The sequence below is a fragment of the Odocoileus virginianus genome, chromosome 18 (genome assembly GCF_023699985.2).
Source record: "Odocoileus virginianus isolate 20LAN1187 ecotype Illinois chromosome 18, Ovbor_1.2, whole genome shotgun sequence".
Lineage (NCBI taxonomy): Eukaryota > Metazoa > Chordata > Mammalia > Artiodactyla > Cervidae > Odocoileus > Odocoileus virginianus.
Window position 1 is genome coordinate 9,982,487 of NC_069691.1, and position 18,062 is coordinate 10,000,548.

The window sequence follows — 18,062 nt, forward strand, 5'->3', positions numbered from 1 at the left end:
TAATGTCTCTGCTTTTTAATACTCTATCTAGGTTTGTCATAGCTTTTCTTCCAAGGAGTAAGTGTCTTTTAATTTCATGGCTACAGTAACCATCTGCAGTGATTTTGGAGCCCAAGAAAATAAAGTCTGTCATTGTTTCCATTGTTTCCCTGTCTATTTGCCATGAAGTGATGGGACTGGATGCCATGATCTTAGTTTTCTGAATGTTGAGTTTTAAGCCAGCTTTTTCACTCTCCCAAGGTAGACATAGGAGGCTTTAAAAGTGAAATTCCAAATACAGCCTCAAATTTTGATCTCACTTCTTCAGTATCAGATGTTGTTTATGTGTGGTGATTAGTTAGACCCAGAGTCTATGCCAAGCATTCACTGATAGAATTCATATATTTCCTTTTGAAACACAATCTATTTACAGTTCTGACATTTCAGTGTAAAATGCAGGCTACTCTTTATTTCAGTTGATGGCATCTGAACTTCAGCCTTCAACTGGGTGGTACCCTAAGCAGCTTCTTTTTTCATGAGCTCTGAACTAGACCTCCTTAACTCTGAACGGATCTTAAAAGGTCTATTCCCATGTCAGGTGTTTGTGTTCAGCACCTAAAATCTTTATCTCCAGTTTCTCTAAATAACAGTCTTCTCTCCCCAATTGATGCCCTTCTGATTTCCATGTTTGGAAATTCTTAATGTTTGAAATTTTTTTCTTTTATGTGGTAGAATCTCTCATGAATACCTTTTATCTTTTAAAATTGTATTTTATTTTCTCATGAATACTTTTTAATAGTTTGACTTATACCCAGTTAATGTGCACAATTACCTAAAAGTCTTTCTTTCCTCATTACCCTTCAACACTATGCCTCTAGGTGAAATTAGGCACCTGAACTGCAGGATCCCACAGGTGCTTCCCTGGCATCACTTTTTGATGATTCAAATTCCATATAGCTAAAAAAAAAAAAAAAAAAAAACCCAAATGAAATCCAGGGATTACTGACAAAGGCCATATTCTGTCTTCCCTTAGAAGCAGGGTGCTACAGCAAAAGGAAGATGGACTAAAGTTCTAGATTCACATCCCAGTTGGACCACTCACACCCCATCTGATGGCACTCATCTGTAAAGAGGGAGCACATTCCTACTCTACAGCATTTGTGCTGTAAGGATTAAATGAGATCATATGAGAAAAGGGCCCAAGACAGTGGCCGGCACATAGAAGGCATAAAAAATGGTAGTTGTGTTATTATTTATATCTCCCCCACTAGACTGCAAATTCCTAAGGTCCAAGATTTGATTGATTTCACTCACTGTTATTTCCAAAACAGTGCCTAGAATGTGGTAAATTCTTAATACACACTTAGTGAATAAACATTATTATAATTATCATAAAGGCCAGGTCAGCTTATTAACTCCAGTGACTTCCTTGAGGAATACACTCTGCATCCTCTTTTCTTTTTCAAATCAAATCCAAGCGTGAGTCCTTTTCTCATGAAGCCACCCCTAACAAGGTCTAATTTGTGTTTATCTGATACTTCTCATATTTAACTGACAGAATCAACAGCACCACCTGCCTTATCACTTACACTCAAGACTAAATAGGAATGGACTGCATAATATATGTCTATATCATTGCCTGATTACTTCATATTTATGAGTCCTGTCTTCTTAACATTCAATTCCATCAATATTTCTTGGTTGCTTATCAAGTGCTGGACCCTGTGCTAGGTTCTGGAAAGGAAATAGTAGTGGCCTCAAGAAGTACCCAGTCTCTTAGTAGATATAGATGTAAATGAAACAGTTATAACAGAGTATGATATGAAAGCACACTACTATTTGCACATAGTATCTATGTAGCAGAGAAGTGATAAAGTGATTAACCTTCTTCAAGAAGGTCAGGGAAGGGCTCCCAAGAGAGGTTATAAGGGAATATGATTTTTAAAGAATGGTTAGAAATTTCCCAGATCAAAGTAGGGGTGGGGGTAGAATGTTCCAAGGAGAGTGAACAATGTATGCCCAAGGATATAAGATAGCAAGATATACCCTAGAGACCTTAGAAGCAATTCAGTACTATTGTGTGTAAGTGGAGAGGCTAGGAAATGAGGAGGGGCCAAGAACTGCTGGATATTAAGACTGGAGACAGAGGCAGTAGTCACATCTTGCAAAATTTTGAATGTTATAATCAAGATAGGTGACGGTGAGCCCTGAATGTGATGATTTGATAGAACTTAAAAATGACCATGATAGCAGGGTAGATAAATTGGGAGAAAGAGACTGAAGTTCAGCAATAAGTCAGGAGAAGTTTTATAGTAAAGGTCCAGATGAGAGAGACTAAGAGCCTAATTGAGCCAGTGATGATGGGACTGACAGGTTGAATTTGATTTTTAAGGTTTATCATTGATATGACTAACTCAGTCATTGGAAGTAGAAAGATAAAAGGGAGGGGAAAGAAGCACTTTCATTGCTTTGTACTCTTACTTGGTAAAGCATAATACTAACCACATAAAAAGTCAGTTCAGTCCATTCACTCAGTCTCATCCGACTCTTTGTGACCCCATGAACCACAGCACGTCAGGCCTCCCTGTCCATCACCAACTGGCAGAGTCCACCCAAACTCATGTCCATTGAGTCAGTGATGCCATCCAACCATCTCATCCTCTGTCGTCCCCTTCTCCTCCTGCCTTCAATCTTTCTCAGAATCAGAGTCTTTTCAAATGAGTCAGCTCTTCACATCAGGTGGCCAAAGTATTGGAGTTTCAGCTTCAACATCAGTCCTACCAATGAACACCCAGGACTGATCTCCTCAGAAGTAATTCTTTAATAAGCTAGCTGCTATAGCATTATCTGGTTTTGATTTCATTTTAAATTTTAAAATTACTTTCTATGAATTGGAACTTTCCAAGCTCTTGCCCAGCCTCTTGGTGTATTTCCAGTCTATGAGGATTCTCAATATTGCCAAGTTATTAGCAAACAGAAAACCAAAAGGTGACTTTGTTTTCCAACCACATATTTCTCTCTTTAGATAGTAGTTAGTGGAATATCAGAAGTAGTCTGAGAATAATGTGGCCTAACTGTGAACAAAGAAGGAAAGATGTCACAGTACCCATAAACAGTTTGAGCCTTCTTTTTAGGATCACATAGAGTAATGACACAATTTTTCTTAGTTTTCAAGGTCATCTTGACCTCATTTAATGCTTAATTGTGTATCCTAAAGACAGAATTTTCTTGGGAAACGATTTCCATGCTACACAGAGAAATGTCAGACTCAGTTTATCAGAGTTTTGAATTATCAGGGAAGATGCACAACACAGTGTAAACAAAATCACTTATTTCCATAGGCTACACTCCAATTACACAACAAGCGATGAGGAATTCTCCCATTGATCAAACGGCTGGTGCATGCACGACGCTCAGTTGCTCAGTTGTGTCTGGCTCTTTGCAAGCCCACTGACTGTAGTCCACCAGGTTCCTCTGTCCATGAGATTTCCTGGCAAGAATTCTAGAGTGGACTGCCATTCCATTCTCCATGATGAGATGGCTATCTTATATGTATTTCTATTTGTTTCTAAGATTTGGAAAAGGATCTATAAAGATTTCAAATAGATTTTCAGGGGGTGATTTTAAATGATCAAAATTTTTTGGACCATATCATATGTGTCTGTGATATACATGGTCTCTTAGGAATTTTTGTCAGCAAATTACAGTCTCTTGGCCAAATCTGGTCCATCACCTGTTTCTTTACTGCCTTGAGGCAAGAATGACTTTTCACATTTTTAAGTGACTGAGGAAAAAAATCAAAAGAAGGATACTATTTTATGATATGTGAAAATTATCTTAAATCCAAAGTTCAGTGTCCATAAATAAAGTTTTCTTGGAGCACAGCCCACCCATTTGTTGTGGGTTGGCTGCATGCATGCCACAATGGCAAAGCTGAGAGTTGTGCAAAGCCTAAAGTATTTACTATCTGGCTCTTCTCAGAGAAAGTCTGCCAATCTTTGTTTTAAGAGCTTTCCCTTAAAGAAACACAGAGGCCTTCAGTAAACCCAAGACTTCTTTACAAAGATTTCCTGTGTCAGTGATATGTTTTTTTAAAAAAAGAAAATGTACACATTCAGGAAAGAGAATAGCATTGCCATATCATAAAGTAAGATAGGCCTTCATTAGATTTAGGATGCTTCTTTTTCTATTCCGTGTCAGTGTAGCATAGTTTTTAGGAACACACATTTTAGTGTCATCCTTTTTCCCCTAAACCTTGATAAGCTTTCTGTGACCTTGGGCTATTTAACTTTTCATAAGCCTTGGCTTTCCTATTCAAAAAAAGAGTAATAATGGTACCAACCTTAAGAAGTTACAGTGATATTAAATGGGGTGAGTTTTTAAAAGGAATTATCGAGCTTGGTACCTAGTACATAGTGTGAAATACATTTATGTTTGTGTGTGATTGTCCTCATTATCTGAAAATATCTCTTTCTGGTGGTTCACTCCCAAGACTGCCAATCACTTCTGTTTTGACAAGGAAATACATAAAACCCTGCTTACTAAATTTCACTTAGCAGGAACTCTTCTCTGTATTGCCTGCAGAAAAACTTTCCTGTGTGCACAAATCCAAGAGTATACTTGACAGGAGGATGGAAAAAGGGATGCCTAGGATGTCTAGAAACAAAAAATCATAGAGATGAAGAGTGTTGGAAGGCTGGTCAGCAGCTGGATTAAGCTGGTGAGCAGGATGTTGGGAATTTCCATGTTAGACTACATTCTAACTTTTTCTGTGGCGAGCCCACAGTTCTGTGATGGGCTGTTCATAAAAGCTCTTTAATTTAGTAGCTAAAGTCTTTTTTTTAAAAGAGTATCTGAAGTTTTTGTCATTTCATCCCATTTTATGTTAGGTTAACATTGCCAATTTTCTTTTATTACTTGATGTTTTAGCTGTTGTTTCTAACCAGAAACACCCTTAGAAAAATCACGAGAATGTAAGACTGACCATTCTTAGAAATGGTGATGTCTTTCCTCCTGGGCTTGCTGTCACCAGTCTCCTGCCTGAGCTTGCTCTAGGATCATCATGACTATGGACTACTGCAGAGGAACCAAGGCATGGAGGATGCATGCTTCCCTAGCTCTGAAGCAACCTCTCATGTCTTTTCTCCTGTCTATAAATAGATCCTGATCAGCCTCAGCAGAGGTGGTCTCTATTACTCAGGGAGCTGGAGTAATTGGTATAAATGGCATGAGGAGGAGAACTTTCTTTAGTGGTCTCTTAAGGAACAAATCTCTGCCCCAAGAGAACTAAAAGGGGAGGAAAATCCCCTAAGACAAACAGTTCTTTTGTCTCCTCATCCCCCAAAATCAATTACAGAAATATCAGAAATTGAAAAGGTAGCAAATATCTCTACAATGCAGCTGAGAAACAGAATTTCTATAGGTCTATTTCTTTTTTTTAATTACATGAAATGGTTTGCACAAAAATTTCACTTTAAAAAAAAAACTTCCTATGTTTTATGTCTTGAGATACTGTTTCGAGAACAATTCCTCCAAATTTTATCCTTATTTCTCAATCATGGTTGAATAATTATGGTTAATTGAGTTTAACCATCCAAAAGAACAAAATATTTCAGCACTCTCATATACTCTAGTTGGATTCTTGGTTAAGAAGAAAAACACCCTCACGTCAGCCTGGTACGTTGGGATAAAATCCAACACTGTAATGCTCACATGCATGCCCATGAGCGGAATGTGGTGGGGTGGGCATGGCCTCTGTTTACTGGTAGGAGTAGCTCTCATCATCGTATTCCAGGTCATCTTCATTGTCATCATCCAGAAGCCCATACTTAAATTTCCGGTAGACAGTGCCATCTTGGCCCATGTAGACAATGTCATCATCCTCATCCTCATCATACTCCCGGTCTCTGTACTCAATCACCTGATCCTCTTCAAAGCTCTCACGATGGCTGCTCTTATAGGAGGAGTAAGACACGCTAGGTTCAGCCAGCTTTGCATAGCCGCCTTTTTCTGTTGACTTGGCTCTGCCCCGAGATTTCCTCCAGACAATCACAGCTGCCCCGAGCAGAAGCACCAGCATGATGGAGGAAGTCATCAACAGGGCTGTCTTGGAACGCTCACCTGCAGGCTCAACCTCACGTGCTTGAAGGATACACTCATCTGTTGGAAGATGATCCCAAAGGAAGAGGACAGAGGGGAAGGGTGGAAGAGAAGAAATGGAACGGAGAAAATTAGTTTCTGAAGTAAAGGGTTTCACCTTTATCTTTTGAGTCTAAAATAGCAGAACCACTGTCTTTGATTTATTTAGAGAGCATGTCCCTCTACAGAACTGCTGTGTGTACTCCAGGAGAGTTTCAGCCCATCTGAGATGACACCAACAAACTCTTCTAGGGTGAAGGTCAGTCTGAGGCCCAAAGGGAGCCCCCCGTCATATCCACACCTCACGGGTCAGTCATCAAGGGTCCAACCTTACCAAATCGATTCTTTCTTCCCTTCTTGAGAGAAAAATTCCATTCTGGACTAGGTTGCAGTTATTGTTAAATGCTCTATTTCTGTTTCAACTTTAGCTTTTTCTAAGACTGAGTCTTTTCCCCAGCTTTAAATCAGGTTTACATTTAAACCTGATTCAACAGGATTGTCCCATCATTCAAAGACAGGAACAGATTATTTATAAAACCATTGATTCATTGCTGTGTGGGGCCATAGAAATCACAGGTCAGTTTTGTTTGATAGTTGAGGAGATGGAGACCCACAGAGAGAAACTGAATTATCACATCGTCAGAGGTTAGAAGTTGTTTGTGGAGTGATCGGAATTAAAACCCAGAAATCCCTACTTTAGGCTACTGTCTGGAGACAATAGGGCAAAACACTGGCAATTTTTTTTTTTTTTTTACTTTCTGACATCCTGTGGACCTTATCTGACAGGAAGAAAACTACCATCTTTAAATTCTTGTTTCCCTCTCATCTTTAAATTTTGACTGCCAAATTGAGTGGTAGATTTCTTCTATCATAACTAAGATTTCTGAAGCTGACAGCTCTGCCTCTCTATCATTCATCATCCTTGGTTTTGATGACTTAATTGAGAACATGGAGCAACCAAAACAGTTTCATAACTCAGTGATGAACTCATTTTCACTCATTTATTCAGGTGGTATGATTTACCTAATTTTTTTTTTCTATTCTTTAACCCACCAAATGGGAGTGTGAGAGTATGAAAGAACTAGAAAGAAAAACTAGCAGGCTTTATTGGATGTACAAGTTTAAATAAAACAGTACATTTTCCATAAATATTTTTTGAACCAACTAGTTCTGCCCTCAGGATGTTTTATGAGATTCTAGGTACATTATGTACACTAGCTTAATGGATATAATACTGTGCCAGTTATTTTAGAGTTAATTACTTTTGCTTAATATATATTGGCCAATTAGGTGTGATTCATCATCATCACCACTATGTGTTTCTTTTCTTCTCTTTTTGCTAGTGATAAACAAGTTTTTTTAAAAATTTTATCCTAACTTTCATCCTCATGGGATTTTGCCCATCAAACAGAATTTCATCTCCTAAAGTAACAGTACCATCATGACTACTTTTATCATTAATATACTAGAACAGAATTTTTCCACTGGAGGAAATATTAAAGCACTAGAGGGAAGGATAAGCAATAAGGATTGCAATCTGTGTGTGGTGTGTGCCTGCTAAGTCGTGTTTGGCTCTTTGTGACCTTATGGATCATAGCCTGCCAGGCTCCTGTGTCCATGGCATTCTCCAGGCAAGAATCCTGGAATGGGTTACCATGCCCTCCTCCAGGGGATCCTCCTGACTTAGGGATCAAGCCCATGTCTCTTGTGTCTCCTGCATTGGCAGGCAGATTCTTTACCACTGGAGCTACCTTGGAAGCCCTCTGTATGTGGTAATTTGTGATAAACCCTGTCTGAGACAGGAGACTCAATAAAAGACCTTGTGAGGTTGTTTCAGTTAATAGGGCATCATATACAATCCTGTCTTACTATCCTCCAGTCTTAGGCTTGGAGAGTTAGCATCAGTTTCTGTGATATGGGTTCTTCTTTGAAGGAGCCGAGTGACACAGTAAAGAATGAGCAGGTAATCAAGAGTATTTAGTCTTTTGCAGAGTTGCCCCAGGTGAATCTTCAAGAGCTACAGAAAGCCCAGGAAAGCTGAATAAGTAGTTCTTAGTTGTAAAAGTCTTGCTGAAACTCTACATCCAACATGCACACACTTCTGGTTTCATTTGAAGCCATCAATGCATTGAGGGTTATTATTCTTAGATGACACAGCATGAATAATAAGCAATCAGACCCTGAAGGTGGATGTGTGTGAAGAGCTGGGAAAACCAGCTGCTCATGGAGGCAGGATTGCTGAAAGGAGGAAATAATTAGTTTTTGGAAACAGGATATTTAGAAGTGAAAAGGTTGATAAAAAATAAAACAGAAAAGGCCAGTAGTGGTTTGGGGTCTGGGGTTTACTTTTTTTTTTATAAATGGACAGGTTCCCATAAATATGATGTTTCTTTTTTTGTCAAGCCATGATGTAGCTGAACCCCAAAGAAATGATATACTTTTGCACTATAGAATGTTTTAAGAATTTGTATTTTTCTTTTTAGAAGAATGGAACTGGAGGAATCAACCTGCCTGACTTCAGGCTCTACTACAAAGCCACAGTCATCAAGACAGTATGGTACTGGCACAAAGACAGAAATATAGATCAATGGAACAAACTAGAAAGCCCAGAGATAAATCTACGCACTTATGGACACCTTATCTTTGACAAAGGAGGCAAGAATATACAATGGAGAAAAGAAAAAACAAGTGGTGCAGGGAAAACTGGTCAACCACTTGTAAAAGAATGGAACTAGAACACTCTCTAACACCATACACAAAAATAAACTCAAAATGGATTAAAGATCTAAACATAAGACCAGAAACTATAAAACTCCTAGAGGAGAACATAGGCAAAACACTCTCCGACATAAATCACAGCAGGATCCTCTATGACCCACCTCCCAGAGTAATGGAAATAAACGCAAAAATAAAAAAATGGGACCTAATTAAACTTAAAAGCTTTTACACAACGAAGGAAACTATAAGCAAAGTGAAAATACAGCCTTCAGAATGGGAGAAAATAATAGCAAACGAAGCAACTGACAAAGATTTAATCTCAAAAATATATAAGCAACTCCTGCAGCTCAATCCCAGAAAAATAAACGACCCAATCAAAAAATGGGCCAAAGAACTAAACAGACATTTCTCCAAAGACGACATACAGATGGCTAACAAACACATGAAAAGATGCTCAACATCACTCATTATCAGAGAAATGCAAATCAAAACCACAATGAGGTACCATTACACGCCAGTCAGGATGGCTGCTATCCAAAAGTCTACAAGCAATAAATGCTGGAGAGGGTGTGGAGAAAAGGGAACCCTCTTACACTGTTGGTGGGAATGCAAACTCGTACAGCCACTATGGAAAACAATGCGGAGATTCCTTAAAAAACTGGAAATAGAACTGCCATCAGTTCAGTTCAGTCACTCAGTCGTGTCCGACTCTTTGTGACCCCATGAATTGCAGCACGCCAGGCCTCCCTGTCCATCACCAACTCCCGGGGATTACTCAAACTCATGTCCATCGAGTCGGTGATGCCATCCAGCCATCTCATCCTCCATCGTCCCCTTCTTTTCCTGCCCCCAATCCCTCCCAGCATCAGGGTCTTTTCCAATGAGTCATATGACCCAGCAATCCCACTGCTGGGCATACACACCGAGGAAACCAGAATTGAAAGAGACACGTGCACCCCAATGTTCATCGCAGCACTGTTTATAATAGCCAGGACATGGAAGCAATCTAGATGTCCATTGGCAGACGAATGGATAAGAAATCTGTGGTACATATACACCATGGAATATTACTCAGCCATTAAAAAAATACATTTGAATCAGTTCTTATGAGGTGGATGAAACTGGAGCCTATTATACAGAGTGAAGTGAGCCAGAAAGAAAAACACCAATACAGTACACTAACACATATATATGGAATTTAGAAAGATGGTAATGATAACCCTATATGTGAGATAGCAAAACAGACACGGATGTATAGAACAGTGTTTTGGACTCTGTGGGAGAAGGCGAGGGTGGGATGATCTGAGAGAATAGCACTGCAACATGTATATTATCATATGTGAAACAGATCGCCGGTCCAGGTTCAATGCATGAGACAGGGTGTTCAGGGTTGGTACACTGGGATGACCCACAGGGATGGGATGGGGAGGAAGGTGGGAGGGGGGTTCAGGATGGGGAATACATGTAAACCCATGGCTGATTCATGTCAATGTATGGCAAAAACCACTGCAATACTGTAAGGTAATTAGCCTCCAATTAAAATAAATTTTTTAAAAAAATTTACATTTTTCTTTTTAGAAGATATCACTCCATTTGTGGCCTTTCTAAGCTTGTAGCCAATGAGAACCAAGTATCTATACAAGTGGGGTTGGGGTGGGGAGACAGTTCAGGGGTTGGAATTGGTAAACTGGGTTTTGTAAGAAAGCCTTCAATAAAATCTCATTTATAAAATGTCTTAAGTCTCTAATGGGAGCCCTGGATTTGAACTGACTTCCACAGAATGATTTTTCAACAGAATCAAGATAATATTGGCATCAGTTTCTGTGATAGGTGATTCTTTTCCTTTTTTCCTAAGAAAGGAAAAACCAAAAAAAAAAAAAAAAAAAGGAATAAAGTTTATAAATTTATAAAGATGAAACTTTAGACCTGCTTGAGTTTGAATCTGGGAGGCAGCACAGGAGTGGAAAGAATGCTGGCTTTTAGTCCAAATGACCCATGTTCTAATTTCACATGAGCCTCTTAACATTGGTATGGACTCCCCTGTCCATGGAATTCTCCAGGCAAGAATACTGGAGTGGGTTGCCATTCCCTCCTTCAGGGGGATCTTCTGGGCATACTAATCAAATCCTTTGAACCCAAGTCTTCTCATCAGTAAAATGGGATTGATATTATCTACTTAAATAGTGGACAGAAAGTTCCAAATATACTAGACAAATAGTAAGCACTCAATAAAAAGGTAGCTTTATCTTATAATAAGCCATACTGGAAAAATATGAAAGACTATATGTTGTATATAAATATATATATATATAAAACATATAAATCTTCCCCCATGGCTCAGTGGTAAAGAATCTGCCTGCAATGCAAGATACATGGGTTCAATCCCTAGGTCAGAATGATCTCCTGGAGGAGGGCATGGTAACCTGTTCTAGTATTCTTGCCTGGAAAATCCCATGGACAGAGGAGTCTGGTGGGCTACAGTCCATGAGGTCACAAAGAGTCGGACACGACTGAAGCAACTGAACAAGCAGAAACGCATATATATAACTGAATCACTTTGCTGTACACCAGAAACTAACATTATAAATCAACTATACTTCAACTAAAAATACATTTAAAAAGTCATTAGAAAAAAAGGCAGCTCTATTGGTCCTCTGAAACGTCCCATCCCTCTCCCCCTCATGCTCCTGTGAGCATCCCGAGGACACGTCCTTCCTCTGGTTCTGCAAAACTCGCTTCCCCTCCCCTCACCTTGGGTATTGTGGCAGTCACAGCACTCCTGGGCACTGGTGGGACCGGAGGCATTGCAGCAACGCAGGCAGCGGCTGTCGTCCATGTGCAGCACCAGGCCGGCAGGGCACACGGTGCAGTTCCTGCTGCCGGGACCCTTGCATTCTATGCAGCTCTCGTGGCACTTTTCACAGTTAAATTTCTCCCCCTGTTAAGAACAATCAGATTCCTTTTGAGTGTGGAGAAATTAACAAGACACTGAGAGTTCCCAGATGGCAGTTCCCTCTCCTCTGGATAAAGAAGGAGCAGGTCGGGGATGGCAGAAAGCTGATTTGTTCTGGGTCCATTTTAACTCTTCTGGGTGAAAGACAGAACCGGCTGTCTGCACTCGATGGAGCCAGTGTTGAGCTTTTCCTCAGAGATCTGCTGGTGATAACAGTGAGAACAAGCTTCTAGGATAGCTCAGGTTACACCCTGATGGCCATGAGCTGGACCTGGTCAAGGACAAGTTTTGTTTGGTCCATACTCAATTGGATTTCATGGTTTAAATAAATTTGAACTCATTGCCTACATTTCAAAATTGGGATATTTCACACATAAGTCAGTTCTGGGTTTCTCTGTCAAAACTATCAGACTTATCAACACTGGATTCATCACCCCCATATCACAGATAGAGTTGAGTGGCAGGCCCCTTTTTGCGTTCTCCTATTTAATACAATCCTCAGAGTGTGCTCTGATGTCACCAACACATAGATGAAATGTCATACTCTGCCTATGGTCAAGTTTGCACTGTTTTTTGTTTTTTTGACCCAGCACTCTTGACTCATTTATATGATCTGCCCGGCCTCTGGCTATTAAGATTCTTGTGTGCCTCTGCCCTAGGATAATATAAATTGTGACTGTTTAGCTAACACAGTGAAATATCAGTGGAAAGATTGTTGAGAGATTAAATAAAGTGACTTCCCTCCCAATAAGCTGCTTCATTTCACTGGTGCTGAAAATGTGGATGAGGGAACATACCTTCTTATTTCACTTCTGCACTTTGGAAGGCAGAAAAAGAAGGAATGAAAATTGCCACTGTTTGGCAATTTCCAGGTGCTGATAAGATGCTTTCTCAGCTGAGATTTCATCAAATCCTGGATTAGGAGTCAGAACCCCTGGGTTTAATCCCAACTTTGTTATTTACTACTTGTATAATCTTTATCAGTGTACTGTATTTAACCTCTCAGATTCTCGGTTTCTCCAAAGTGTACTCAGGGCTCTTATCCGAATTTAAAGAGACTGGCATATGTGAATATGGTGGGTCATGTGAGTTTTACCATTTACTTAATTTCTAAAGTTTGGAAACACAATCAAGAAGTTAGTGGACTCAGGTATACCTATGGTTGATTCATGTTGAGATTTCACAGAAAACAGCAAAATTCTGTAAAGCAATTATCCTTCAGTAAAAAATAAATAAATTAAAAAAAAAGTGGACTCAGAATTCATGGTTTCTAGGCTAGCAAATGAAACGTCTCTCTCTTGATAGTCTGTGAAGGGAGGAGGAGAAGGACCAACACTGGTTGTGTAGTTCTAACATTCTTCAGATGTTTCAGGTTAGTCAGCAGAGGGGGAGAAGAGAAGACAGTTCTTATTTCTGGCATAATATTCCTATGTAGACCTGAAACTTCTAGGGTTGTGAGCAATATATTGTTGTCTTCATTAAATAACGTCCCATTATTTCTCTCAGGTCTTCTCAGCTCCTTTGATTGGAATTAAGGTTACAGATGGGTAGTGCCATTATTCCACAATGCAGTGGTAGAAGATTTACAAATATTAAACCTGAGCTATAGTGTGTGTAGCGATTTTATGATTTTTTTGGACTTTGCCCAAAAGGACAAGCAGAAACTAGCTCACGTCCCTCTGCAGCAGTGAGTGAAGGCACACCACACCCAGCTCTGTGCCTCTCCCACTCTGAACTCCCCCACAAGACAGTCCGCATACCTCTCCCACTCTGAACTCCCCCACAAGACAGTCCGAGGTACACAGTCCTCCCACCAGGTGGTAGCTCCACACACAGGACAAGCAGTTCAATGCTCCTTTCCCTGAAAGACAAAAACAGAAGGATTCCAAGTTATGAGACTGACCTTAGATTTCAATCTCTGTCTTGGATCTGAAACAGGAGCAAGAACACATCAAGTAACTTGAAGTAGAAAGGTGAATGATTGAGGATATGGAAAAACAAAGACTATGAGATACCAAGTAAAGATCTAAAACTTACCCAGTTAGTCTAATCAACATAAACTCAGTTTGGAAATTATGGGTTAGGAGATGACAGATACTTTATTACAGCAAAAGAAAAGATTTTCAGAGAGTGACAAATCATGTAGAAAGTTTGTAATAGCTTTTATTTATCATTCTGCTTATAGTTTAACTAGTAGAGAGGATGAGAGTGATTTGAAGGGCTCCAAAACTTGATGAGTAAATCATGAATGGACAGTTCCTAATTAAGAAATAACACCAGACTTGCAATTTAAAATGCTAGGGCTAAAAGAATTTAGATCATTTTGTCCAGTAGTTCTCAATTTTGAGCATTGTCATGATAGGTTCCTTTGAAATTCTCTAGAAAGCAGTAAACTCTCTTCTCAGAAATTTGACATTCTATTTATTTAATTTTTAAATAAATGTAAACTAACGCCCAGACACGTGAATTCGTCAGTCCAGGTTACATGGAGAATGGCTGAGTCAAGAGTTGGACCAGGTTTGTTGACTGACAGTGCAGAGCTCTTTGATCATACTACTTGTCTTCACACATGAACCAAGAGGAGGAAGTCTGCTTCCAGCGGAGGTAACACTTCTCTCCTAACTCAGAGACCCAAAGAATGACTAACCCAAGCATTTCTTTCTATGCAGTTAGCAAGGGATAACTTCTGGAGAGAGTTTGGGAACAGGAGAGCTGAGCTCTAGTTCACTGCGTTAGAAAGAGAAGCAAGAGCAGGGAGACGATGCGGCATGGAATGTGCCTGACACCGTGAGCTGGAACGTGATCTGTAGATCTTTCCATTAGAAAAATACTGTAATGGGTGGTTAGTTGAACTCGAAGTAGAACCTTGAGTCCTCATCTTAAATTCACTATGGATTTCAATCTACTTTTCATACCTGATCTATGAACCCGATCATTTATAATGTTTCTATGAAAAAGTGAATTCTGACTTCTGAACAACAGCTCAGATAATAAATCTTTATTACCAAACTTCTTAGATTGGGGGCTGCCTATAGTGATATAAATTCAAAGCCATTCTATTTCTATATTCCCTCCAGCTTCATGTAGAATTTCCTACATGTTCTGGAACACAGTTGTGGTCTCTGATGAGAGAATCAATCTTCTCCTACTTCTTTCCTTCCCCCTCGCCAGTTTTCTAAAATTTATCTTCAGTGTCTTACTCCAATTTTAAACACAAAAATGTGGGTTTTTTTTCCCTTTATGAAGAGAAATTAAAGGTAGGAGAAATTAACAGAAGGGGAAAAAGGGTGTAAAAGGTTAGGTCACAAAATTTGAGCTGTAAGTTTGCTTACATTTTCCTGGAGGCTAGGAGCAATTTGGCTTGGATTCTGGGAAATTCCTAAAGGTACTACCTGTCACCTCTGGGTGACAAGCCAGGACTCTATTTACATTGCCTACGCTGATTTGTTACAAAATCTGCATACTTAGGGTACTCTGTGTCTTTTGCAAAAGGTAGTTTGTTAATTTCCAAGTGTTTTCTAATTTTTTTCCCAAGTTTAACACCTTACATTTATCATTGCTTCGAAGGATCTGTAGGAACCTTGGGACCTATAAAGACAGCTTTGGTATTTCCCTAAAATTCAGAACAGCTCACCATCTGCTCTCCCTTGGTTGACCCCCAGGGGATGAATTCAATAATGCAGAGCCACCCCAGGGTCTGTCTATGGTGTCATTCCATACTGGAAGAGAGGCAGCTTGAGAGAGTTAGGAGGCTTGGTTAACCAGCCTGGATTTTTATTTAAAACAATTTTGTGTGGAGGGTAAATACAAAGTGAAATGCATGAAGGCAAGGAAAGAGCTAATTATAAAGAAACATGGTGCAGAAAAGACACATCCTGGCCCTTAGTAGGTTGTCCTTCCCCAACCCCTTCAGTTCTTTTAAGTATTTTGTAACAGCCTAATATTATTGGGCAGTCAAATGTGAATGAAACACAATCTACTCGGTAAATTACTTATTTAGGGTGGGAAATTTTCCCTGTACCCTTTATGCACCCTCATTTCTTAGTATGACAGCTAATACTTTAAGAAGGAAAGAATTCATCCTTTGTTTTTTCACCCAGTTTACAACCCAGGAGAAAACTTGTCCCCACATTTTGTAATCTCTATATTGCAAAATCAGAAGGCAGCACAAAGATTCATTAACCAGCAAAGGATATGTGTGGTAGGTGAAGAAAGGAAGGCAGAAGAAATGAACATCAAAGATAGAAAGCATTGACCAGGAATACTCGGGGTTCACGTCAAATACAGGAGAGGAGGCACAAACTCTCAGAGTGGCTTTAAGATTCACCCAGCTATGCCCCGTTATCCCTGGAATACAATCTCAGGGAGGCTGTGTTGATGAAATTTATCTTTAAGACTTTACTATTATTATTCTTTTAGAGCAGTTTTAGGTTTACAACAAAATCTTTGACAGAGACGTACAAGGATTTCCTGTATACCTCCTGCCTTCACACATGCATAGCCTTCCCCATTACTAACATGACTCACCAGAATGGAATTTTTTTTAAACAAAGATAAACCTTCTTTGACATATCATAATCACCCTAAGTCTGCAGCTTATGTTGGGTTTCCCTCTTTGTGTTGAGTATTCTATGGGTTTGGACAAGGGTATAATTGCATGTATCCATCATTTTAGTATCATACAGAATATTTTCACTACCCTAAAAATCCTCTGTGCTCTGCCTATTCATCTCTCCCTATCCACTTCCTCCCCCCAACCACACCATTTCCAGAATGTCACATAGTTGAAATCATATAGTATGAAGCCTTTTCAGAGTTGCCTCTTTCACTAATAGGTATTTAAGTTTCCTCTGTGTCTTTTTATGGCTTGATAGCTCATCTCTCTTTAATACTGACTAGTATTCCATCATCTGAAGGTACTGGTGAATTTTTGAGCGTGGAAATGCTCCAAACCATCATCATTAATTCACTCAGGAAACCCCAAATCCAACTAAAGAAATTTATGTTTTTTCAAACTGTGCTGACATCACTAAAAATTTTTCCAATCCCCACAAAATTCTTAAAAAGCTGGTGTTGCCCTGTTTTGATTGACTGATGTTAAGAGACATTAACTCACCTAATGATGCTTGCCTGATCCTGATTAGAAACTATTAACAAATGTTTCTCCTCTCCCAAGTAGCACCGCACTGAACTAGGGAGATGGGACTTGTGTTTTTACATGTACAAAATTAAAATACAGTGTTTTACCTGGCAATCCTAAATGGAATGATAGCCCCACAAATCTAGTAACTGCGGCAGCAGATGTACTACCTTCAACTTTCCAAAAAACCTCACAGAACGTCAATATTTACTATCATAGGGCCAATGACAATGCAAAGTTCCCACTACTCTCCCACTTCACCCCCAATTCACTGTAACCTCTTCTTTGTTATCTGATCCTGATTAAAAGTTCTGAGCAGCAACTATACATGCCTCTGAAATGGGAAAAAAAAAAAGAGAACACAAATTAATGATTATTTAAATGTAGTTTGTTTGGGAGGTAGTTCTTTGAAAGATTAAAATCAATTGTAGATGAGTGAAGAATGGGTACCACTGTATGCTATGGATTCATGGAGCTGCCTCAAGAACTGCCTGGAAGTGCTTGGGAGGGGACAAATGGGGGCATCAGATGGGGCTCTGATATCCTGTTCTGCTCCAAACTGAGCAGCTCTGCCCTGATTATGTACATAATAGGATTCAGCCAAAGGTTTCATCTGAAGAAGATCGCCTACTGCTAAAACACAATCTGAAACCACTGTTCTAAATTAGAAATGAGCTGTCCAATATGGTAGCTCCTAGCCATACAGTTGGCGAAGGAAATGGCAACCCACTCCAGTATTCTTATCTGGAGAATCCCAGGGACAGAGGAGCTGGTGGACTGCCGTCCATGGGGTCACACAGAGTCGGACACAACTGAAGTGACTTAGCAGCAGCAGCAGCCCTACATTGACTATTGAGCACTTGTGATGTAGCTACTCCAATTTGAGTTGTGGGTAAATGTAAAACAAACATCAGATTTTGAGACTCAGTACAAAAAAAAAAAGTATAATCTAAATAATTTTCATATTGACAATATGTTAAATATTTTTATATGTTGGTTAATATATTATTAATGTACTTGTTTATTTTTAAAACGTGACTGAAAAAAACGAAGATATAGCTGGCTTAGATTATCTTTCTATTGATCAGAAGTGACACACCACGCTGTGAGATGCATAAAAGAAATTCTAGGACT

At 39.4% G+C, this 18,062-nt stretch overlaps 1 protein-coding gene across 4 annotated transcripts in view; it reads right to left on the reverse strand.

The window, feature by feature from the left end:
- Nucleotides 1-3,136: 3,136 nt before the first annotated feature.
- The window catches only part of PCSK5 (proprotein convertase subtilisin/kexin type 5), a 492,571-nt gene continuing 477,645 nt past the window's right edge, over nucleotides 3,137-18,062 (reverse strand). For all 4 annotated transcript variants that reach the window (XM_070480332.1, XM_070480331.1, XM_070480335.1 and 1 more), the window contains 3 exons: nucleotides 13,549-13,649; nucleotides 11,587-11,773; nucleotides 3,137-6,138 (listed from right to left, as the gene is read on the reverse strand). In XM_070480332.1, the coding sequence (XP_070336433.1) occupies nucleotides 5,738-6,138; nucleotides 11,587-11,773; nucleotides 13,549-13,649 (689 nt within the window). In that variant the 3' untranslated portion in view covers nucleotides 3,137-5,737. The remainder of the gene's footprint in view (nucleotides 6,139-11,586; nucleotides 11,774-13,548; nucleotides 13,650-18,062) is intronic.